General features: G+C 39.8%; 1 protein-coding gene across 3 annotated transcripts in view; it reads right to left on the bottom strand.

Annotated features, from left to right (window-relative positions):
* The window catches only part of MAP3K5 (mitogen-activated protein kinase kinase kinase 5), a 148,126-nt gene that overhangs the window by 29,221 nt on the left and 93,992 nt on the right, over positions 1-24,913 (bottom strand). For all 3 annotated transcript variants that reach the window (XR_002103746.1, XM_019550189.1, XM_019550190.1), the window contains 6 exons: positions 18,422-18,529; positions 14,006-14,055; positions 7,722-7,817; positions 6,267-6,348; positions 3,680-3,813; positions 214-341 (listed from right to left, as the gene is read on the bottom strand). Coding sequence is in view for 2 of the 3 variants with exons in the window: in XM_019550189.1 (XP_019405734.1) it covers positions 214-341; positions 3,680-3,813; positions 6,267-6,348; positions 7,722-7,817; positions 14,006-14,055; positions 18,422-18,529 (598 nt within the window). In the remaining variant the exon portion in view is untranslated. The remainder of the gene's footprint in view (positions 1-213; positions 342-3,679; positions 3,814-6,266; positions 6,349-7,721; positions 7,818-14,005; positions 14,056-18,421; positions 18,530-24,913) is intronic.

Genomic DNA, 24,913 nt, shown 5'->3' with positions numbered 1-24,913 from the left:
TTCTAGCCCGTCCTATAACTTATAACAATATACTCTACAATTTATTCAAACAATCAACCTGATGAAGACATGTCTTTTTTCCAAACTGTCATATAAGTGTAGTCTATACCCATGGAAAAGATTTTAAATATTCTTCATCTAAATTTATACTTTATATTATTGCAGTGTTCTAACATTTTATATTTAAAAAAGACCCAAACAAAACTCACTCACCTCCTGGCACCTGTTCCATAAATATCTTAATGAACCCATTTTCACTTAGTGAACCTAGATATTGAACAATGTTCTTGTGTTTGAGGTGTTTATGCAAGGCTATTTCTTCATGTAATGGCTGGGAATATCTGGAAATAAAAGAAACCTTTAGTTTTATATAAAATTGTGTTTTTAGCCATGTCAACTGAGGTCCCATAAAGCACACCTACAGAAATGTAATACACAATGCTGCAATGTTATATCCATTTATTAACAATACTTTTTGTTAAAAGCCTGAAAACTGGTTTCACAGTAATGGCAATAAAAATCAGGGTTTCCAAGACAATACTATGCCCCAACCAACCTGCCCAAATAGATGGGTAATGAACCAGCAAGTCATCTGCAATAGAAGATTCAGCTAAAGCTTATGTTTTAGCTTGGCAATCTTCTGAAACATTTAATTAAATGAGAGGCTTATTTGAAATCAACATAAATATTTATTACAGGAAACAGTATTCTCTTTACTGAGCTGCTCACTAGAATGGGTAAGTAAATTTTCACCAATACATAAATTCAAAACCAAAATATGTTGCAGACCAGGGCAGTCCAAGTTGAGAGAGCTGAGAGAGTGTTTGATACTTGAAGCTCCACTTGGATATAAACATGTGACTATTTCCAAAAGAGCTCAGCAGGCCGAACAGTGTGCTTCTTTGAAAAATCCAGTTATAAAAACATGTGTGGTTGTTGCAAAATGCTAAGCCTTTTTTGAACGCTGGAGCTTATTTAAATACCTAAATACAGGCTAAACTTGTTTAAAAAATATTTTCTCACATACTACACAAACATCTGTCCCCTGAACTATGGGTTTGGGGCACTGTGGCCACTGAACAGAAGTGTGCGTGTTACTGATCTGTGTGACCACACTGTCTCCAACTTAGCCATTGTTAAGCTGAGTTCTGGAGTATGCACCCTTATATAACTGTATTTGCTCTTCAGTACAGTTCTTTCTTATCACCAATGAAATGCATATTGCTGAATTCCATTAATATGGATTATTAGTATCGACTTAGTGCAAGATAGTTATAATTTTACCTTCTGTATGGTTAGATTTCAGAAGGAACACATGGCTAATGAAACCTTGAGCAACTGGAATAAATTTGTAAATTAAATAGAGACTCATGAGAAAATGTTCAATGAGGACAGGCGTTTTAGTAGACTGCTATTAATTAGCAAGGAAAAAAAACTAAATTCAAAGATGTAAGGCCTTACACATTTATCCAGTTATTTATTTATTTAGCTAAAAAGTTGTAATATGGTGCTCATGGAGCTGTTACTTAACATTGAATAAACATTTGAGAGTTGAGACCTTCGTAGTGGTACATCTTGTCTTGCCTCTATTCTGTTGAAAATATCTCTGCAATCTAATGTTTCCTGATATTTAAGTACATGTACTGTATTTAATGGTTATCAGCTGGATAATAAGGGTATATACATGATAAGAAGTTTAACACAAATGTAATTTCATTTGAGATCAGTTTGCAAGGAAAAATTAAATTACTGCAGTTCCACAAGATGGTTATTTTCATTTTGAAAAAAAGTGACAATTCCATTAAAAAGTGCTTTTCTGGCTGCAAGTTCAAAATGTTTCCCTTCTACTTGAGTTCACACTACAGGCAAAGCCAAAGACAAATACAACATGAACACGTCATTGCCCTCGATGTACTCAACCTCCTGGATGTGGATTTCCCCAGGGTCTGCTCTAACTTACAGGACCTTGCCTCCTAGAGCCAAAAAGATTATTCAGGAACAGGAGATGTTTTTGTTTAATTTTTTTAGTTATTGTTTAAAATAAAAGGATTCTTGTGGTTCCTGCTAGCTTTAGTGAGATGCTTTTGAAATTAAGTGATTTGCCATTTTCATTAATTATTTTTCATAAGCTTTTGATAATATTTTTACATAAATTTGAGGTATGTCTTATTGTCTTTAATATCCTTTCCTTCTAGTCATGTGGCAACATGATGCATCTTATCAAACAAATCTGTGCTATGTGACTCACATGTTTATCTCAGCAACAAAACAAAGACAAGACATTACTGCAGTTTTTAAACAGTCTGAAAAATTTAGAAAGAGCTCCAGTGCAAATGAGTTCTACTAATAGTTATTACTTATGTCACAGTATTAATGGAATACCCTATTTCTAGTAGAATTCAAATATCATGACATCACACACAGGATGTTGAATGTCCAGTCCTTAAATAGAAACCATTGCAAGTAATACAGTGTTTAAATAAAGAAGAAATTTCAGTTTACAGAATGACCCTGAATGGAAATGTCTATGTGCAGTAACTGCACATTTCACACAGTTTATTCTGGCATTTAAATGGGCTTTCATACAAATTTTGTCTCTTTAGCTCAGTCTTGAAGAATCCTAAAAGTTATTAGTTTCAAGAGTGATCTGTGGTGGTAAATTGTAGTTATTTCCTTCATTCCACATGTCCATGCACACTTAAGGAGGCTTAGCTAATCATGAAATGTTCAAATGGGTGCTACATTTCAGCAACATCTACACCCAGAAGTAAAAGCATTACATTTTACTAGTGCCAAAAAATGAAAAAAGTAAGAACCGAGTTTCTACAATCATACATAGTAAGCCTTTTTGTAACTATTTTACATATATAAGCATTTCAAAATCTGTCATATGTTTACCATGATAACACTTCTGTAAGGTTGGGAAATGCATTTGACATAGCGAATGCATGGAGATTATGGAACCTGCAGGGTAACAAACTCCTGTATGTCTCACACCATCACATTTCACCAGTTACACTGTATTGAGTTCAACAGCCTCCATTTATTTAACACAACCCATGTGTAGCTAAAGAATAACTTCCAGAAAGGGATATCCTATTGATGTGAAGTTGGAAAAATGCCCACTTCTCTTGTTAGTTTGTTTCAGTAGCTGGTTAATCATCTCACCAGGGCAGGACATCCCAGGTCTCCAGTGGGGATCCTGCTGTTAGGAAGTAGGTGACATAAAGGTATAGCAGCAGGGTACAGAACCTCCGTGTGTATGGCCCTAGTCTCCCATAGATCCACAAAGATCTACTAGATTTATGGTAAAGCTCTCTTTGTATACCCCTTAGAAAAGCCATGTAGGAAAACCTTTTTCTTTTTCTTTTTGTGCCTCTGTAACATTGCTAGCCTATTAAAATCAGACTAATAAATGTTTCTGAGGAGAACTGTAAGCACTCTGCCTGAGATGGCTGACTTCCCAATTGCTATTATAATTCATTGTTTTCACAGCTTTGGAGACTATTGTTGTGCTTTAAATGAGCCGGAAAATGAAGCATGAACACTATACAAACAAATATAATTTATCAGCAGCTTTTCAGGAAAGGTCTTCATTAATCAGAAAACTGGCAAATCATACTTCAGAACCAACACACATCAACAGAACAGCGTTTGGATTCAGCCACAATTACTGTACCTGCTATCCCTCTCTGGGATTTCTTTAATAGCAATTCTGACTTGATTGCTCAGGTCTCGTCCTGCATAAACTATGCCATAGGTGCCTTTTCCCAAAATGACTCTCTCACCATTTTCATCATACTCATAGTCATACTGAAAAACAAAAGAAGATAAAACTTTGTATTTGTAATATATAACCAGGTAAGCATTTCTTACTATATAAGAAATGTACTTCTGTGGCCAACTGTTATAAAAATAAGGGAGTTAGACAGAGGGCACTACACACCAACTGAAAACTTGAGCTTCAACATAAACACAGAAACTATTGTCAGATGAACTCATTTGTTTTGGTTGCTCTCTTGACCTATGCTTCCTAAGTACAGTGCAACTTCAATTTTTCAATTCCAGTTTAGCCAGAATTATGTATTAACAGAGGTCAGTTGCAGATGCAATGAATAAACTCCACTCCTGAATTCAAATTAATCGAGTCAGAGAATTTAAGGCCAGAAAAGGTCATTACAGTATTTCAGCTGGCCTCCTGTATAACACAGCCACGGAATTGTACCCAATCACTTTTTGACTGAGCCCAATAATTACCATTTGACTAATACACTTTCCAGAAAGGGATCTGGATATGATTGGAAGATATGAAAAAACAGAAAACCCACCACTTTTCCTGATAATTTGTTCCAACAGTTAATATCTTAACTAAGAATGTGATTTATCTTATCTTTAATTTATATTTGTCTTGGTTCATCTTTTAGCCACTGGGTATTTTTATGCTCTTCTACACTAGATAAAAAGAACCTATCAGTATATTGTAGCTCTCCCCCAAAGACATTTATACACTTTAATCAAATCGACCTGATCTTCTTAATAGACCAACCAAACTGAGCTCCTTCAATCTCTTATTGTAAGGCATTTTTTTCCAGTCCTATTCTCTGCACATTTTTCCATTTCTTCAATATCTGTTTTAAAATGCAGAGACACCAGAGTACAGCATTCAATTTAGTATGTAATAATGAAACTCCCAGTTAACTGATATCACAAAAGTTTTGATGTCTCTTGAGACTCTTGCGAAATCAAGCATTACCTGATAGAATGTATGCTGGAAGGCTATCTTTTCTTTACCAGAAAGAAGAAAATCTAAACAGACCACTAACTACATATTACACAGTTCTTACAGTACCTTTCCTGAACATATGCATGTCTACACAGCAAACAGAGGAGCGAGTATCTGTAGCATGAGCTGGCATACACCTATACAAGTTCTAATTTAACCAAGATGAGTAACAACAGCACTGAAGATGCAGCAACACGGACTTCAGCTTGGGCTGGCAATGTAGGTATGCACCTGGAGTCCCCGACTAGCTTAAAATGACCTGTGCCACAGTTCATGCAACTGTGTATTCACTGCTACTGTCACCTGTGCAACGAAGATTAAAATTGATGTGGCTATTCCTATAGAACCTACAGTTATACCTTCATTTGCTTTGTAGAGCTTCCTTAAAGAAATGATTTAATATAAAACCAAAAACATTAAACAGTGCTTTCTATGCATTTTCTCCCCTCTCTAATGAAAGAGGCAGAACGGAAGGGTGTCTTTTAGCAAAAATGTGGTGCTAGGAGATTATTTCCCTTATCAGACTAATTAAATGCTCTAAGACATGGGTGGGCAAAATATGGCCTGCAGGTCAAATCTGGCTCACCAGCAGATTTTAACCAGCCTGCAGCAGATCCCCCAGCCCTGCCCAGCCCAGGTACAGAGGGCAGCTTGGGCTGTGGCACATGCAACTGGTTCCATCACCCCTGGGGGCGCAGCAGACCTGTGGCAGTGCAGCGGCTGAACTCAGCTTCCCCCTCACCACTGCAACCGGACCTAGCCCTGCTGTCTGAGCACCCCACCCCATCTACCTTGCACTAGATAGAGTAGGTAAGCAGACACGTTCTCCATGGAGACCAGCCTGGGACTCATTTGGGCAGGGCACGCTCAGCCGGGTGGATGGAATGGGGCCATGGGTGAGCAGGGAGCAGCATCCAGGAATGGGATGGGCAGATGGGTCCAGGCCAGGATCATGGGGCTGTGACAGTGCAGAGCTGTGTAGGAAGCAGATCACAGCTCTGCCCCAAGCCCCAGCTCTGGCCCCAGCCCCATCCACCCATCCCGCTCCCCACAGGCCCACGCCATCTGCCCGGTCTGGGGTCCTTGGCTGGTTACCATGGAGACCCTGCCCACCTGCTCCATCTGACATCCCTGTACTGGTCTATTAATTTACCACCTAGGGAGTTTTGGTGAGCTGTCATGGGCTGCAGGAGGTGCTGATCCAGCCCACAATGCTCACCAAAACTCGCTAAGTAGTCCTCTAGCTCAAATAATTGCCATCTGTAAGAAATATCTGTGTTGTTTTTATATTGTATATAATATAATATTTACTTCTATAGAGAATGTTTTGTTTTCAAACACTTGGAGCACTATTTTAAGTTGTATTAATCTTTGGCTCCCACTGAATTCCCTAAAGCCAAGTCAAATCTTATCCTACCGGCCTAAAATTCTCAATAGTTGAAGGAAACTAAAACAAAAATCCTATAAAACAAACTGTCCTTACCTCCAAGGAGTCTCCATCATATTCCCCTTCCTCAGTGTTCTTCCCTATCTCTTCAGTGATACTATTCACCATATCAAAAAACCTGTATAAAAATAAAAAAAAATAAAAAAAAAATAAAAAAATACTTGATGTAGGGACATCAGAATGAGCCCTTGCATGAAATACAATTCAACAGAAAGTTAAGCATAATAAATATTAATCCAAAAGAACAGTTTAATTAAGGAAACAGAGGGAAGAAAAATAAATGGCTACTCTTGTTGAAATGAAAAGTTAATAGATGTACAGAGTTTTGACATGATATATATAATACACTCAAGGCCACAAAAACATATCTGAAGTGTCAGGGAAATATAAGTAGATTCCTGAATAAGGGGTGAGATTCTTGCTCTAGCAGTGGTTTCTTATTTTAGGTAAAAGAAATGAGGCTTCATGAAAAGGTACTAAATGCCCTGGAACCAGCTGGGGAAAAATTTCACTGCTGCAGGAAGGAGGCTTTAATTTTCTGAAGATCTCTTCCCATGCAAACTCTGAAAAACAAAAAACCTCCAGAACACAAACAAAAACATTCTACCAATATAGCACTTAACTACACATGCATCTCCTTTGGGGAGAGAATAAGAGAACATGTACAGTGTGGCCGATATTCCTCAAACAGTTTAATGCATAATTGGAACATATTCAGATGCGACTACAAAGATGGACATCGTGTAAGAACATACCTAGAACAGACAGGGGTCAGACTGGTTTGGGAGGTATCTAGAGTCATAATGCTCCAGGCAATGCTGCTGCCCCAGGGCACGTATAGGTCTTCAAGGTTCTTTAAGTTACTCCAGGACCAACTCAAGCCCATCATACAGCAACACAGACCCAAGACAGCATGAAGGTGGCTTAAAGCAATCATGGGAATCTTAACTCTGGGGTATGAGTTCTGTATTGAGCCTCTTAAATATGCACCAAAAAAAATCACTCTGCATGCTTTAAAACACAAGCAGGATTATCTCTCATGGAAAGGAATTGTGGTGTGCTTCTTTGTAATCAGAAATAATGACAGAAAGCTACATTAGACCTCAATCCTCCAAAGCATTTGAGCACACATGCACAACTGGCCCCACTGACTTCAAAGAGTATATTTTCACATTTGATGCATTGTTAGATTTGGTTCCAGCTAACTCCTGAAGTCTCAACATTTGTCAGTAATAAAACCCCCAAGGACTTGTACAAATTCAGTTTCTTTCAAATATTCACATTAGCATTAGCATAGTTGAACCTCAGCAGTTCTGGAAACTGATTGTACAATGCTGAAGTGCCTATAAATTCAAACAGAAGATAAATAAAAGTTGAGAGCTGCAAAATTGCCTTGGTTCCAAAGCAGCCAATACCCATCTCCTTCAAGACTAGCTTGCATTGAAAAAAAATCTAAAAACCATCCTTTTAAAAACCGTGCCCAAAACATACCTTTTGCAATGATGTTCTGTGCAGAAATAGATTTGAAAGTCATCTGAGTTGTGCAGCACATACAGGAAACAGCATCGTTCTTCAAATTTTGAAATACTAAAAGAAAAGCCAAAATAAATGCAGGTGACCTAGGGTCCTGAGAAACAGTGCTTTAGCAACATCCAACTACACAGATAAATCCTGTATTGTAAGGAAGAAAAACTAGATTAAACTGAATATAGACCACAATATATTACACTGCTATACACACACATTCTGACAGAAGCATTCCCTTGCCTTCTGAAACACTGTCCCTGCTGACCAGAAACTCCAGCATCCTACCACTGTACATGCTTCTCTGAAAGCACCAGGAAAATGATGGAGTTGAGATTACCAGGAGCAGGCAAAGTCTGCATTTCCCAGCCGCCCCTGCGCATGTGGCTGGGGCCGGTTTCCATGGAGACCCCAGCAGCAGCCACACTGTGATAGGGTGGGACCAGGGTTTTCATGGAGACTGGCCCCAGCAGCAGCGCCAGCCTCTTCCTGGTGCGGGGGCTGAGAGGGAGCTGTGCTCCAGGCAGAAGAGGTCTCAGCTGCTGCCACCTGTGCAGGATGGGCAGCAGTGGCAGTGGTGCTGGGAGGGGTGGCTATGGGGAACCTTAGGGTAACTACAGCACCTGCCCCCCACTCCTCCAGCACCACCCCTGCTGGCAGGGCATGCAGCAGGGCACAGAGCTAATCTGCAGCCAGGCTGGGATCTTGTAGCAGTGACAGCATGGTCTGGAGCTGGGGCGGAGCTGCAATCTGCCCCAAGCAGGGGCATGCAGGCAGCAGATCGTGGCTCTGCCCCGGCTCCAGGCCACTCTGTCACTGCTGCAATGGAGCAGAGCCTCAATCCACTGCCCACGCGCCTCTGCCTAGGGCATGCAGGCTGCAGATTGTGGCTCTGCCCCAGTTCCAGACCACGCTGTCACCGCCACAAGATCCCAACTTGGTTGCAGAGCAGTTCCACACCCTGCCGCATGCCCTGCCAGTGCTCGCAGTGTGGTTGCTGCTGGGGTCTCCACAGAATCCGGCCCCAGCCACGTGGACAGCGGTTGCTGGGAAATTGAGTTCGGCTGCTGGCCAGATCTGCCATTTTGCCCACGCCCTGACCTAGTCAAAAGCCCATTAAAGTGCCTAGAAAGAATCCCACTGAATTTACTGCTCTGGGCTTTGAATCAGACAATTAAAATGCACTCAGTCTAAAGCCATGAACTGCTGCTGCCTGGATGAAGTGGCATTTCAGGGTGGCACTGGAAGGCTGCCAGAACTTAACTCACCTTTGCTTAAACCTGATACTGCTAGTCACAACCATCCATTGCTCTGTCCTTGTATAGGGAAGCACCACTGGCATTAGATTTAAGTTTACAAAAGCCCTACAAAACATTTTCTTCCTTGAACCTGAAGTTCCTGAATACAGAAGCTATTGAGTCTTTGTTCTTTTTTTGCCAGCTATAGTTCAGCCCACTAAAAGGAAAGATGACTTCATAAATCAGAATGTTAGTACCCAAAATGTATTACATGATAAGCACATCTGTGATAACACAGTCCCTGTCCCAAGCAGTTTCCAGTCTATACCTCAGTTCAGCAGGGCAATCAAGTACAATTAAACATCTGAATTAGATCCATTGGCATGAAGAGAAATAATGTTGTGCTTAAAACTTCATGTACATTTATTTACAAAACTAGGGCTTCTAATCAGTGTGCATATAATCTTTTCTTGTTTATTTAAAATTATGGTGATGCTAAGACTATTTTACTTGCCTTACTGGAAAACTGAAGACTATCTATCTGCTTAAGGATAAGTGGATAGTTCTGAAGATTTCCCCTCAAGAGTTCTTCCTGAACTGCACTTAATGCTTAGAGGTTCACTGCTTTATGTGGTATGTCCTCAGAGCATAGTAATTTAAAAACATTTAGAAATATAGGAATGTATCCTCTGCTTTCTGCAATGTCTCTTAAAAGTGCAGTGTTCCTCTTGGGTACTCAGACTTGGGGTTAGCTCACAGCATAGCCCTAAGTGACTTGGGTTCATTTTGACTACATAAGAAAGGCTATTACCCTTTCTTCAGTGCAAATTATACCCTGCATTGGTCCCTCCAGTTTCCATAGACCTTCACTGTTTAAAAATCAGCTATGTACCACAGGCAAAATACTGCTATCTGACTCAAAGAGCCTCAGGAAGCTGGACTCATTTTAAAGGCTTTTGATGACTGGTGATACTTTTTAACCCAAAGCAATAATGAACAATTCTGGTTGAATATGTGCTAGGATGCAAGACACAGGCAGAGTAATTTCTTAGTGCACAAACTGCTAATCATTCAAGTTTACATTTTAGTGTTACTTTAAAAAGGTACAATGTGTGATTCAGCATCATGTTTCCAGAACTGCATAAATCTTTTGAGTCCTTCTTAGTTTTTAAGGGAAAAACAAAGCTGAGTACATAGGTTGCTGAGGGACATTCAGAGCAAGCATCTTCTCTGTCATTTCCCTATAATATTTACCAGAAACATTAGTCATACTTCAGTACTAGGTGTCTTCTCCCTAGGGCTGCCAAGTGCTGCTTATATAATACCAATAAATATTTACCCACATCCATGTGGAAAAGGTCACCAAAAACAACATGTGATATGCTCCCCATATATCAAAACTGACCTTTTTAGATCTGCTATCTATGGCCGTTGCAGGCCTAAAAGTAAAGACTAGGGCTCTTGGTAGAGTTGGGAATTTCCCTTCTTTAGACAGCTTTAAGATATTAGGGTTCAAGCCTGGACTCTTTGATGAAGCAAAAAGGAATTTAGCCATGGAAAGAGAAAGTATCAGAAGCAGAATTACTAGTGCTAGGTACTCTATAAAACACAGAACTATACATGGTTCCTTTCCCAAAGATCTTCTGATTTCACAAGTTACTTCCCTTCACAACTTCTCCTCAACCAAGCCAAACAGTGACTGAGCTTTGGAAACCTCACAGAAATGGTCCTTAGCTCTAGAAAATTGTAAATCACATGAACACACTTAATGGACACTGGTCTAAATGAAGACTGGGTGTAACTGAAAATAACCACTAGAGGAAAACACAAAATATTAATGACCACTAACAAGTTTTAGCAGTGTCAAAAAAGGTTTAATAAATTCTGGAAGAGCTACCCTGAGCTCAGACAAACAAACAGACTAATCTACATTACACCACTACAGTTTTTGTCTAAACTAAACTGAATTGCACAGGAACAGTGTAAATGACAGTTTTTAAATGTTTCCAGAAGGACAAAGGATGGTACATCTGTGCAGAAACTATTTACTAGAAGAGGACTGGCTGGATATTGTTTGTTTGTTTTAAAAAGGTTACACTTTGTGGAGGAAACCCCCCCCCCAACCCCCCAATATAGTAAATGAAAATACTGAAAAAAACATGATGTCACAGATTACCGTGGCTTGTGTTTGAACAGGGGAAAAAATGAGACAGAGAAGGAACTGATCTAATGAAAGTGCGGTAAAAGACTGATCTCCTGAATATTCATATGTATAAGTTATTGGTTGGATCCTGAACAGATAAATGCATTCAAGTATCTCCTCCCCTCCTTTACCTACTCTATGTCCCTGGTTCTGCAATACTCGAGTGACTGAAGTCACAGAATCTGGATGCAAACTGCCAGTGGAAAAATCCGCTTCCGCCGAGGGGAACTCCTTGCTGAAACAAAGTCAAAGGAGATGGTAGGGCTGCTTCCTGTGTCAGTCTTCTGTCATCCTACAACCCCCAGTGAAGGTAGAGGGGCAAGGAAGGCAAAGGGAAGGTCACAGCCAGGTGAAACAATGCTCCACAGTTCCATAAAGTAAATTTTAGTGCAAGGGAAAAATTAGGGCCTTTATTTTTAAAGCAGTATCGTTTCATGGTATTTTGTTTTACATGTAGAGATGTGATTTTTAGTTGTATACATCACTAACAAAATCTCTGGGGGAAAAAAGGCATCAAAGCACAGTTAATTCTTTTAAAAAAACCTAACAGAAAACAGTATAAAACTCAACAGCCTAAATCTGCCAATGTAAACCAGTAGTTTTTGAATGCTGCACATGGGATACCTCAAAAGAGACTCCATTTTTAAACTTGGGCATCATTTTCAACTCAGCCCTCTCTAGATCTTCATAGTCAGGCTGTCTAAAACTTTCTGGTTCTTTCCACATAAATGTCTAAGTTACCCCCCTCTCCTCTCCACTTACCCAGATAAAACTTCGCCATCTTGCATTTCACTTACTTTAACATTCTTTCCATTGGCCTTGACAAATACAATCATGTCCCCTTCTGATCCTCTCAAAATACTTCTGTAGCACTTCCTCATCACCATCAGCTTAGCTCATTACCTTGCCCATGTTATTCCCCTGCTTATATTTTTCCATTATCTCCCTTTTCTCACGGTTGAAAGAAGACTAATAGTTGTCTGTCATGTCTCATTTACTATCACTACATTGACACTCAACCCCAAACAGCCAAGTATATGAGCCATCATAGTTATTAAATTTTCAAATTGTTACTTTTGTGGGTTTGCTCTATGCTGCGTCTCTCACTTGGGGAGGGCTCCCTATAAACATCCATAAAGCTAGCTTTCAGTCCTCCTTCAAATCTTTTCAACTCTCCTTTGATGCCATGCCTACAAAAACACTTGAGAAAATTAAGCTGCTTGTTGAGACTACCACGGACTGTGCTGAACCACTGCTCTTGTCATTTTGTTCTGTTCTCCTTGTGTGTATCCCTCTGCCATCTCTTGGCTTATACTCCAGTTGTAGTAGGGATAATATTAATCTTTTTTGTGTTTATAAAGTACATAGGGTAATATGATCCCACAGACGCCAACTCTGAATGTTCTAGGGCCCAAGCACCCACTGAAAAAAGTAGGGGGTGCTCAGCACCCATGGAGACACACTTGTAGACATAGGGGAAAAAAGCTTCTAAAAGCTCCCAATCTTTACAGATGCTCCAGAGCCAGGTAGAAGTAATGTGTTGCCCCTTCTGGGCGTGTGTAGGGTTTGGTGCACTGATGTGCCAAGTAAAAGTAAAACGCCTGGGGTTGGGGCGGGGGATTATGCCTGCAACTACCCACCAGCAAAAAACAAAGTCAGTGCCTATGTGTAGTCCTGATCTATACTTGAGGCTCCTCAGCACTTCCACAATACAAGTAACGAGAAAGCAAGAATGTAAACTTAAATGAGTTATTTTAATCCTAATTATAAACTTTCCCAAATACAAGGTATGGCACTTCTTTAGTCAACAAATATACATGCCATACATAAATACATACATATGCACACATGCATCTATGTTAAATTCTGGCATAATAACCTCTGCACATTACTATCCTAGGATGCAGACACACGTAACCATTGAATCAGTCCAAAATGTCATTGTTTGGGAACATATCCACAATTGTTGTGGGACAGAATGCTGACACACATAACAAGTGAACAGTTCCCAAATGTTGCTGATTGGGAACTGGTTCGCAATTGTGTAAAATGATGTGGGTAGGAATGAACACCTAGTTCAACATATCTCAACTGAATGAGCAGGGGAAGAAGTGCTTCTACCCATGCCTGAGGGAACACAAGGGTTGAGTGACCTGTGGCTAGGGTCACTTTCACTTTTCCACTTTTCCCCACTAAACATGAGTTCAGTAAACTTCAATAGTCGGCAGTTGACCAAAGTTTGTAGTGTGCTCACCTGTCTTGGATGAGGGGGTTAGTACTTGGACACATGCTCTTTGATTCCCAGAGGATGGTGTGTGGAAAGGGGAAACGATGTGGGGCAGTAATCAAGTCGGGAGCGAGGACAAAATTGGCTATTGGAAATATGGCTTTTACTGCACAAGCAGTGCAAGTCATCTCATTGATAAAAGTGTCAACAAAAAGAAAAGTACAAGAATAACCAGTTGCAGTGGGGGTTTGGGAGGGGGAAAGCATGAAGAGCAATGTAGTGCGGGATGCCTGGAGGACAGACCACACCTATGTCATGGTGTCTACACATAACACTGAACAATGCCAGGATACATTCCAAGTGAATTTTTAAACCACTCCAGGTGGCATTAAACCACTTCAAACAGTCTTGTATGTCTGTCTGTCTCAAGTTTAAACAACTTTTAAACTGTTCCAAGTATTATGTGTATTCACTCCCTAGAATCACAGTAAGACACTGCAGAGAGATCATTCTGTCTGAAGCAGCATGGTGCTCTCCCAGAACAATCACTCTCTCTAGGTACATGCAATAGGAGGTAACCTACCTTACTCCCCTGATAGATGCAGCACTGAAGTTCCACTCATGAATGCTTTTCTGCAACATACAGAAAAAAATGTGTAAAGAAACAAATACTAAAAGATTCCCCTTACCATGAACAGCCAACACCCATATCTCCCAGCTTCTAAGTCAAAAGACTGGTGGAGTTAAGTAAAATTCCCTACATGAGCATTTTACTTGGTAACAATTATTCTTTAAGGCATCATAGCTTAATGTCAGTAATATCCCTGTAGAATCTTCACTTAATAAAACCACTACTCTGGAGAGAATTTCAGTAATCAGAACAATAAAGCCAAAGAATGTTTCTTGATAAGAGATAGGATTTAGAAAGAGGCTTCTGTGCTAACCACTATCATAAGCAAATGAACTCCAAAGGATGAAAGAGACGTGGAATTTAATAGATTATGAAACACATTAATAAAAGAAATAATTAAGGCAATAAGAAGAGACATATTAGATGAACTGTCACATTTTGTGCAATGAATGGAAGGCTCTAAGTCGATAGTACAATTTTCCACAAGAATTGCCAGAACAATTTTCCCTTCCTTTCTGAAACCATAATTCTTTCCTTTTTGGTCAAGTTTTATTGCAGGGGGTATGTTAATATAAAGCAGTACACCAAAATTTAAAAAAAATAAAAATCAAACTAAATTTAAAGTAACCTGTCACTGCAGCCAAGGAAATATGAAACTGCGCTGTGCATGTTGCAGGAATGTTTTCAGGTTAAGTGAGTTTTGGGGGAAACCAGATCAGAGGGATTATTATTTATTGTATGTTTGTCTAATCCTCAACACAAGGGAACCTGATTTGACTGATATTTTTAGGTACTCTGTCTGTATAAATGTTCACAAATTTTCCTTTATATGTGGATTTTGCCAATTTAATTATGTTACACAATCTTTTCTGTCAGCCTTACTTTAAGAGCTAAATCTTGAAACCCAAACTGGAAAGGAATAAATACCTTGGCATCGTTAACAGTTTGGCAAACCTTTAGAGGGCAGTATTAGATCCGAACAATTAGCAAAAACAGGGATTCTCAAATAAATGAACACTATCTGATATAGTGCCAGCCATGTTATACTTTTCTCCTAAACAGAGCATCCATGCAAAATGACTTTCCAACTCCTCAAGATCTATTTTCCCGGAGTACTCATTCAGCTATGCTTTGCCACTTGAAATTATGCCCCATACATGAGTTGACCAAATTTCCATTTGCACTAGTCCTCTGCAATAGTGAAAAATATCCTTGGAAATTTTCATTACCCTCTTCTTACAGCAAATTCAGCCACCTCCTCATTCTCCATGCTTGAAACACTCTCCTGAGTGCCTTTTAGTTCCTAGTACATGGCCAATCCCTAATTTTACCCTTGAATACTCAGAAAGAATCACTCTAGACCAGGGGTCAGCAACCTTACAGCCCACAGGCTGGATCTAATCTGCTGAGGCATTTGATCCAATATGTGGACATGGGGCTTTAGTAGCCAGATCGATCCAGTTTGGATCAGAAATGGGCAGGTGTGTGGTAGGTAGGTGCTAGGACCTAGCCACTGCCACCATTACTTTCATGGATACACAAGGATGGTACCTGGCACCGCTGCTTTCCCGCCCCTTTCCTGCAACATGTGTACAATGTCCTTGGTATTTCTCTGCAGAGATGGGGGAGCTTTGGCAGTATTTGCTTTCCAGATGCTGCTGTGGGAAAAAGTGATGGCATTAGGTGCTTTTCCTGCGCAGCTGCCGGGCAGGACAGAGCAGTGCTGGCAGCTGTATCTTAGCACCTGTCTGACATGCACCAGCCCACCTCTGACCTGACATGGGTCAATTCAGCCTGAAGCCTGAAAAGGCTTCTGACCCCTGCTGTAGATACAACAAAGTAGTTAAGAAACACAAGAACCTTAAGTATCATGTGCTACAGCATTACGGTTTACAGAAGATGACTCTCTCAAATTCAGACAGCCTTTTTCATTTACCAGATCATGTTCATGACAAGCTGTGTTCCTTGTAATCCTGCCAAGTTTTAAATACACTGGAGTAAACATACCAGAGGCACTGTCCAACTCTAGCATCTGCTCTTCGGTTAGTGTGGGGAAAAAAACTGCAAAATGGATTGGAAAGCCAACATGAAACAGAGGCAGCTTGGCTACTTTGTTTCATAATGACAAACAGGACTGCAGAACTGCTTAAAACATATGGGAAAAGATGGCTATATTTAGGAAACTGCAAAGCAATTGCAAGCTGTGTATGGCAGAAAGGTAGAGAAGAATATCACTTCTGTTTTATAAGTATTTCCCATTTCAAGTTCTATCTTAAGTTTAACTAAAAATCTGTGTAAGTAGTGGAGTGTACTAACATCTGTGAAAAGGGAGGAGGACAAGCTATTTATAATGGACCAGATCATGAGCCCTTTTCTCATTACAGTCGTCGACTGCAGATTTAAAACTGAGTTCTGTTTTGTATTTAAAGCAGAAATTCAATACTTTTGTTCTACATGGAAAAACAAAGCATATATGCCTTAACACACGCTGTGTGTATTCTTACATAACACATTTTCTAAGGATTTACAAGTAAATCTATCCATCAAGTAATATTAATATAACACCAGGCTTATTTAAGAAGTTTAGTACAACTCTGTTGTCTTTGTCCCAAATAATGAAATCACAATCTTCAAACTTGCCATGCAGGGAAAAACGGTCTTTAAAAAATCTGTTACAATAACTGGAAGCACAAACACTAGCCTTAAACACAACTTCTGATTATATCCCTACAGAACATATGTAAGGTTGTTTGGGTATGCTAACAGGACATCTTACAGGACAGACAAGTTACTGAAGCCGCTCCATGTTGGAGCATCATCATCTCAACCCTCATTCAACTAGTTTGCGTATGGAGCTCAGTTCATGAAGGAGATTATATGATGTGATATGATTGTCTGTGATAATGGAGAACTGGACTAAGCAACCCAGGAGGTCCCTTCCAGTCCAATGTTCCTTACTAAATGCAAGATAAGCCACCTAACAGAGCAGAACAGATTGTTTGAGAGTATATTACTAAGAATCACATGCTCAGGGATACCAAGATATTTCCAAATAGGAAATAAGTTATAGCCCTCTCGCAGAGCAGATAGTTTATGGTACTAAGGTATTTTATGGTACTCAGAAGCACCAGCATATAGTATTATTTACAAATTGCATAGCAAGTATATTTTGGTCTTTTTTCTGTAAGAAAGTACAAAGTTATGTATACTGGAGAATGGAGTCCATCTTGAACAATGCCAATCAAAGTTGAACAAACAGGAATTCAATGGTCTTGATACAGCTCAGGAAATTATCTTCAGAATGAACTATTTTTGCCATTTCTTGGATTATTTTCCCCACAATCCAATAAACAAATGCCTAAACACTAGTGCCCTAGATGTTCTTCACAAGTTCTTAAAAGGGGAAAAGTAAAATATATGAAATAAGAGGGAAAAGAAGCATATTAGAATTATTTCTATTATAAAGTGCACAAAAACACAAGTTAGATCGGTTCAGAAAACAATTCTTCACAGGCCTACTCTGCAACCAAAGAAATGTCATCAGAGATGTCATTAGCTTTGATTCTTTGCAGTTAACGAGTCACTCTGGGGCATCCCTTTATGGCTCCTCGCTGGACCTTTATCTCTACTGTCCTTGAGAGTGGTTGTTGGGGATGACTATGGGGCATCTTCCCCAGTGTAGTTCTGGGTTTCAAGTGTGGGAACAGGAGTGGGTGGGCAGGTGCGATTGGGGCCATTCTGGCTCAGACACCCTACGGCTGATGTGCTATAGACATGCTCCTAGACTTCTCTCACTGTCCTCCTGACCACCTTCTCTTTTAGCTCCTGACTTCCTTCACTGCTATTTCAAGACATGGATTTTTATTCCCTCTCCCTTGATATTTACAGTCTCCATCAGGACTGCAAACTTAACCAATGAGTAAGTGCAAGCTGGAAGCATTTCTGGCACACAAACACCATGGTGACGACGTACCCCAGCAACGAGGGTCTTGGACATGCCCTACCTAACCTCCGCCCACCTGTACTTATAGGTATAGTCTACACCCAGAAGTCTGCTAGTGTAGCTGGGCTCTGGCCTTGTCCCTAGCACTTGTTCTTGAGACCTGAATCTGCAGTTCTCAAGAGCGGCTGCTGGGGACAATCCTGGAATGTCCTCACTGACATCCAAACCATAAAGGACAGTCTTCAAATTAAGCAGTGCCCAAAAATGCATGTAAATAAAACATGTTATACATACTGCAAATAGGTTTTCCATCTGTGCAATCAACAGTTAGAAGAGCCTGCTTAGAATGTTATTTATAAGGCAGACACCATTTTGTATGTGTGAGTACTTACACTTCTCATCCTAAGGCAAATGTAATAATTTACCTTGTCCTCAGGCAGCACATGCCAGATTGATATGGTCTTCTCCTCAGCTTCACTGTTGATGGAGAGATATGAAGGTTGATAGACTTTTGTTGGTTCCAATATTAAAACCTTAGGGTGGAAGAAAATAAAATCCATTAAAAGATTCATGGAATTAAAAAAGTATGCAATCACTTAAAATCATTTCTAAAAATCAAGTATATGACTAAGCACCAGGGCAAAAAAGGGTAAAACTTCTGGTAGAACAATCACACTAGATTGGCTGGCCTGAAATGCCAGTTGTAGGTCATTGTTTCTTTTTTATCTGTTTTTCCCATGTAGATATAAGTTCTGATTGTTCACGGTTCCAAATGCCTTCTGTGTCTACTGCCAGGCTAAGAACGTCCTCTAAGCTTTTGATTCAGTTTGCTCTCTTGAGTGAGAATGGCAGGTTATGCTTTTGTTAGAGTTCAGGAGAAGAGTAGTTGGGCAGCTCAAAAAAAAAGAGACAGTGATAGGTAGGCATGTTAATCTGAAGCCAAGCAGAAGGCAGAGCAGGATGGCATAATGAGGCATAAACTTTTGTAGGCAATGGCCTGTTTCATCAAATGCTTCAGATGAGATGGGGGAAACAACTTTACTCTGCAGCTAGCCTGAGCTGTTTTTAAAGCAGACTACCGTGAGGTGTAGCAGTCACATTATGGTATGCAGAATGATACACAAAATACAGAACCAGAAACAGCCCTGCAAGAGGCTCAGGCTGACAGTAAGTCCTTATTGAAAAATTTTCAGAAGAAAGGGCAGCAAGATCTGGAAGAATAACCCAAAAGAGATGGGATCCAATTCAGCAAGATTGGGTCTAACCTGCCATTTATGCTGAACTGATGAATAGCCAAAGTACCTTCCTGTTTTACTTCAGGGCCATTAAAAGCAAAATACCAGTCCAGTAGAAACTGTAGAATATGTATGTAGAAACTGATATTATTGATTTTTAATTTAAAACTGAATTTCAAAAGATTTTGAAAGCCTTTAAGTCTGCATTAACCCCATATAGGGCTTTGTTTTTCATTTTACAGATGCTGGTAAGTATTGGAGATAACTGGAATTCCATTTCATTTCTACTCTTCTTGGGTATTTATACATGTGCTTTGGAAGTGGGTTCCACTTTTCAGCACATGAATGCTAATACACAAAACGCTGGAATCTGCCGGAGCATGGTAATGATCATTGAGTTCCACCAGACTCTAACAATCGAATCTGCTCCAACGCAGTGTAATTACAGTGCATCAAAGCAGCGTCACTGATGTGTATAGGTGCCTCTTGTGATCTGTATTGCAAAGATGTCTCCTAAAGACTAGCTGAAATGTGTTACAATTATTGAAATATTACAGAAATGCTGCAATAATCTATCTACTCAGATAGAAGGGGCATCAGAACACAATGCTTACCCTTTCCTCCAAAAAAATATAAGCAGGATCAGCATTTATCATTCGTTGGGCACTTATTTGCAACTGCTTGCCATGCTTTTCCTTGAATGTTTTAAATTACTTTAGTAAATAAATATGGATTGCATTTCAGAAGGCAGGGACTATTTGCATACAACAAAGTGATATTGCAGAGCCCTGTGAAAGCAAACTGGATCTACTGAGATAAAGCCTGCAACTAACTCAGCATTCAAAAAGTCTGGGACAGAATTATAGGAAGGATGGTGGGGTGGGAAGGAGGTATGAAATTATTCTCTTATGTTTAGGCCTTAAAGACCCTCAGAAATTCCTTTAAACCACTTTTAAAGAAACAAAATTTCCTAAATGGAAATTTTTGGAAAGATCCATAATGAATCAATTTCTGCATACTTCCTTCTGAGCTGGAAGTACTCCAAAGATGACAGAGAGCACTTCAGATTTTTTAAATATATTCAGATAAAGACAGGAGACTACTGGGATTTTAAAAAACCCATTAAGCACACCTCTCTTAGGTATCTAAACACTGTTTAAAAAAATCTGGCCCTTGGTGCATTACAGAATTGGACCTTAAGTTTGAAGTGAAATTCATGCAGCAGAATTTTGGCAACTGTGCCTCCTGTATGTCACAACTGTAAAGAACGTTATTTTTCCCTCTAGTGGCTAGACAGGGATTACAGTACATATACTTCAAATGTGAGCTAGTGTTGAAATTCCTAGGTTCAGAACCATGGCTGCTTACAGAAAAAAAGTGCTTTACTAGAAGCAGAACGCATTAGTTCAACCTGGCTCTGCAGCATCTGTATAGATCTGGCACTCCAGTGGGGCTTTTTGGTGCTTTTATCTAACAGCTGATTCAATCAGTTATTAGATAAAAGCACCAAAAAAGCCCCACTAAGAGGCCCTATCTATATAGATGTTGGGTAAGCTGGGTCCAGCTAACGCGATGCCTCTTCTGGGCAGGCACTGGACTCAGTGCAGGAACATGCTGAGTTTGAAGTAAAGCGCCGTTTTAGGGTAGCCCTACTGACAAACTGAGCTGCAAGTGATTACACAGATGCAGTGAAAACAATTAGTTATATAATCTGTTTATTATTTATAAATGTCATTTTATTTGTAAAACAACTACAATAATTAATTTGACAAGAAAATGCCTGTTCAAAATTTCCTGTCTTTCTTATGTTCTTCTTTCCCTTCTTCCAAGCAATATATAGTTGACTGTGTGTGCCTGCACGGTGGCTGGGATGGAAATGGTTCCACTTCTCTGACTAGACCGTTCTAGAATAGACACATGAACCGTATGTTCAGGTACATGGATTCAGTATGTTACAGTGTGTTATTGACCGGATATGTTTTTGACTTGAATGAAAATGCAAACTACCTCTGGCAGGTCTGGAAAACAGAACCGGTTTTAAGTGTTTCATTATCATGATAAGTAAAAAATAAAAAAGGAAAAAGTGGGCATCCCTTTTGAGACCCAGAAGATTTTGCATATTTCCCAGCCTTAACTGTCTCCAGAACATCCATCCTCATTTCACAGCTTTTTCCTTGCATTAAGAAAACTGGAACAACATTCCCTACAGAGGTTCACATGGTCATTACTTACCCTATTTTTCGGACCATAAGACGCACTTTTTTCCCCCCAAAAGTGGGGGGAAAACGAGGGTGCGTCTTATGGTCTGAAGGTGTGTGTCCCGAGGAGACGGGGCGGAGCTTGCCCGCGGAGGCGGCGGAGCCCGAGCGGGACATCCGCCGCTTGTTTACACTGGAAGCCAGCGCCCGTGCCGGTGTCCGGGAGCCGGCAATAAAAATGGCCGGCCGGAACAGACGGGGCAGGAGTCCGAAGGAGGGACTCGCTGCCACGGAGACTGAGGCTCCAGGAGGGGTGCGTCTTATGGTCAGGTGCGTCTTATGGTCCGAAAAATACGGTAACTGCCTGAAGCACTTGCTGTTGAGCATGACAAACTGCAATCTTCCCTGGGGTATATTGTGCCACCTACACACCAGGTCCAATACCTGACAGCCTACTGAGCTATACAAAGCAACCAATTTGCACTCCAAGTATTTGGGTGGCAACAGTGGTTATTATGAAAATAAATAACAGTCTTTGCCAAGAGTTATTCAAAAGTAGCCAAGATCCAATTTCTCCTCAATACTGAGGAGACAAATAACAAGGGTGATAACAAGAATCTGTTTACTATATTTTTCCAGAACCCTCTACCCTGGTATAACCATATTCATTAAATATAAAACAATTCAGCAAAATACAAACTAGCAGGGTTCTTGCACTATTTTTTTCAAGGGAACATCTAAATATAAATTATCCAGTATGGTTGAGATTTATTGTCTGATACCAGAAGTTGTATGTTTTCAGCTACCAAGGCTCCCTTATGAACTGTGACAAAGAATAAATGAACTTCATTAACTGCAAAGGATTCCAAGTCACATATCCCAAGCCTACTAATGAATTGCTAGCATTTGATATGGGAGAAAGAAAACTCCTTTCCTCAAAGCATAACTTAATCACTCTGTTATCATTTGGCATAGATAGAAGGGTTTCTGTAAGAGAATGCCTAGCAGCAGCACATCCTAAATGACAAAATGCTAACTAGGCTTTTCCCTTGCTGCTTTGTTATAAAACAGACCAAACAACTCCATTGTAACTAAAAGCAATCAACTAAAACCACTACAACATGCAAACCAAATATATTTCTTCTGGGAAAGTAGTTAATTTCTTGGCAAGTTATGAGCAAGCAATAGTTGTATTAACCATGCTCTGTGATGAAAAGGAAATGAATACAATTACAAGTTAAATGAGACGGTTAATAAAAAATATGAGAAAACACACACTTACTGGAAATCTAACTATAGACACATCTGTCTTTGTGGCTTCAACAAGGAAGTCCATCCAGAAGTCCACAAGTTCCTGTTTGGCTACATGTTGTTCTGGATTCAGTTTCTTAAAATGCTGATATATCAAAATAGTCTCTACAATAGACTTGAGGTACCTAAAATTAAGCCAAGCATATGCAGACAACAAATTTAATACAGTTTGGGAAAATACAACAAAACAAAACAAGAAACAAACTATTTTTAATTACACTCTTAAGCACACAGCATCACAATAGCTTGTAACAATTACAATTCCTTGTGTTTGAAACAGATATGTGGCAACTACACTACTAATCTAAACTATACTGGAGTCCCAGGCCAGGCATATCCTAGCAGTTACCCTGAACTGAGATCATTTTTCAACGTAGGTAAATCCCCTGCCTAGAGACTAAACTTATCACATCAGAACGTTTTAAATTTGTGACTAACCTTAATTTAACATTAGGTGAAAGTCCCTGGTTTTAACATTCTGTGTTATTTTGTCCTCTATGCTGCATCTGCACAGATGAATTGTTTAACATAGATGTTTAAAATGTGAGGCTTCTGGATTCAGGATCTAGAATTAGCTACACTATAAATAGTCAATAACTCCGGTAGAGATCATTTCAACAACCCTTTGTAAAAAACATAACAGCTCTGCTACTCGTCACTAAATCCCGTACCTGTCTCGCTTCAGTGCATTACCTCCTAATGCAAATTTACTAAGCTCTATATGATATTGTTTTTATACCATGAATTGAAAAAGATGCAAATATACTTTAAGCGTGCAGTTACTAATTAATTACCGAGCTGCCTGTCTACAAGCCACCTGTACATACTAGATTCCTTTCTAACGCTAGCCTCAAAGCTGTTTTTTAAGCACTACAGTCAAACATGTAAAGCCAAACGGAATAAGCCCCTTATAGTATAGCCACAAAGAGTCACCACAGTTCAGTCATTTAAATGAATGCAACTGCTCTTTAAAAAAAGCTGCTAAATGCGGGATAATGATACACATATGGCAACTCAAACAGGCCCTGTATTTTGAATAATGTACATTTTAAGCCAAATTTCTCAGACAGTCAAGTGACTAGCATTCCCCATACAGAAATTTGCACTTTGATGTTGTTACATATGTGGATATAAGGTTCAACCACTTTCATACATGCCCATGAAAACATTCCCCTCAAATCTTCTTTCAGAGATAATTTTAGGTCTTAAAAATGTGACCATAACAAATTGTGCATGTGTACGTGCACGTGTGCACAGGTCATTTACACCAGTGGTTTTTAACCTTTTTAGACTCAAGACATCCTTCATTCAGCTCAAGGCACCCGTTGACAGACTTGAGACACCCCTCAGAAAATGCAAGCTCTTACTTTTCACTTGTTTTTTGACTACCAAAAAATAATAGAGCAATTACTCTGTTGCAAAGAACTCAGAAGGACGACAGCAGGTTGGAATGTTTTTAAGCCTATGGATTCCTATTTGAAATCTCTAGGTTTATTTTGTGAATCGTGTTTGCAGCACACCTGAAAGGATTTCAAGGCACCTCAGTGTGCTGTGGCACCCTGGTGGAGAATCATTGATCTAGACTCTTCAGAGCTTTAGAAGAATGCTAGCATCTCAGTCTTTTTTTCCCAAAACCTTCAGAATCCTTTAAACAAATGCTATGAGGTTTCCACAGTGAACAGCATTCTGGCCCTTGGCTAACAGTTGACTGGTCCTCTGCTACCAGTGACACAGAAGTCTGCAGCCTGAAGTCAAAGTGATTCAGGAAATAGGACTAAACCCTCATAGCAGATGCCTCTGTTAGTCTTGTGCAGATTAGCTGCAGTCCTGTCTGCAGCTAAGGGCTGTCTATCACTCCTATATTTATGACCTTTCCATTCATTCCAATTCAATTGGCATTGCTCTCTGAGGATAACAGGATATGACCTAACTGATGTCTTGCCCACATTAAAACCTCCCTATATCTCTTCAGAGACAGCTACCAAGCATGCCTAGCAATTGCCATATTCTATTCCTGGGGGTTTCTATCCCTTTTGGAGGAGTTATGCTACTCTAAAATCTACATTTGTGTAGAGACACAGGGCATAGTTACACAGTAAATCTAGTGTGCCAGGCAGCACAGCCCACAAACATACTGAACTGCTCCATTCAGGGTGCATCTATATGTGTGCTT

Source organism: Crocodylus porosus, unplaced genomic scaffold, assembly GCF_001723895.1.
Source record: "Crocodylus porosus isolate Cpor-Errol unplaced genomic scaffold, CroPor_comp1, whole genome shotgun sequence".
Lineage (NCBI taxonomy): Eukaryota > Metazoa > Chordata > Crocodylia > Crocodylidae > Crocodylus > Crocodylus porosus.
This window is presented reverse-complemented; position numbering and strand designations above follow the sequence as displayed.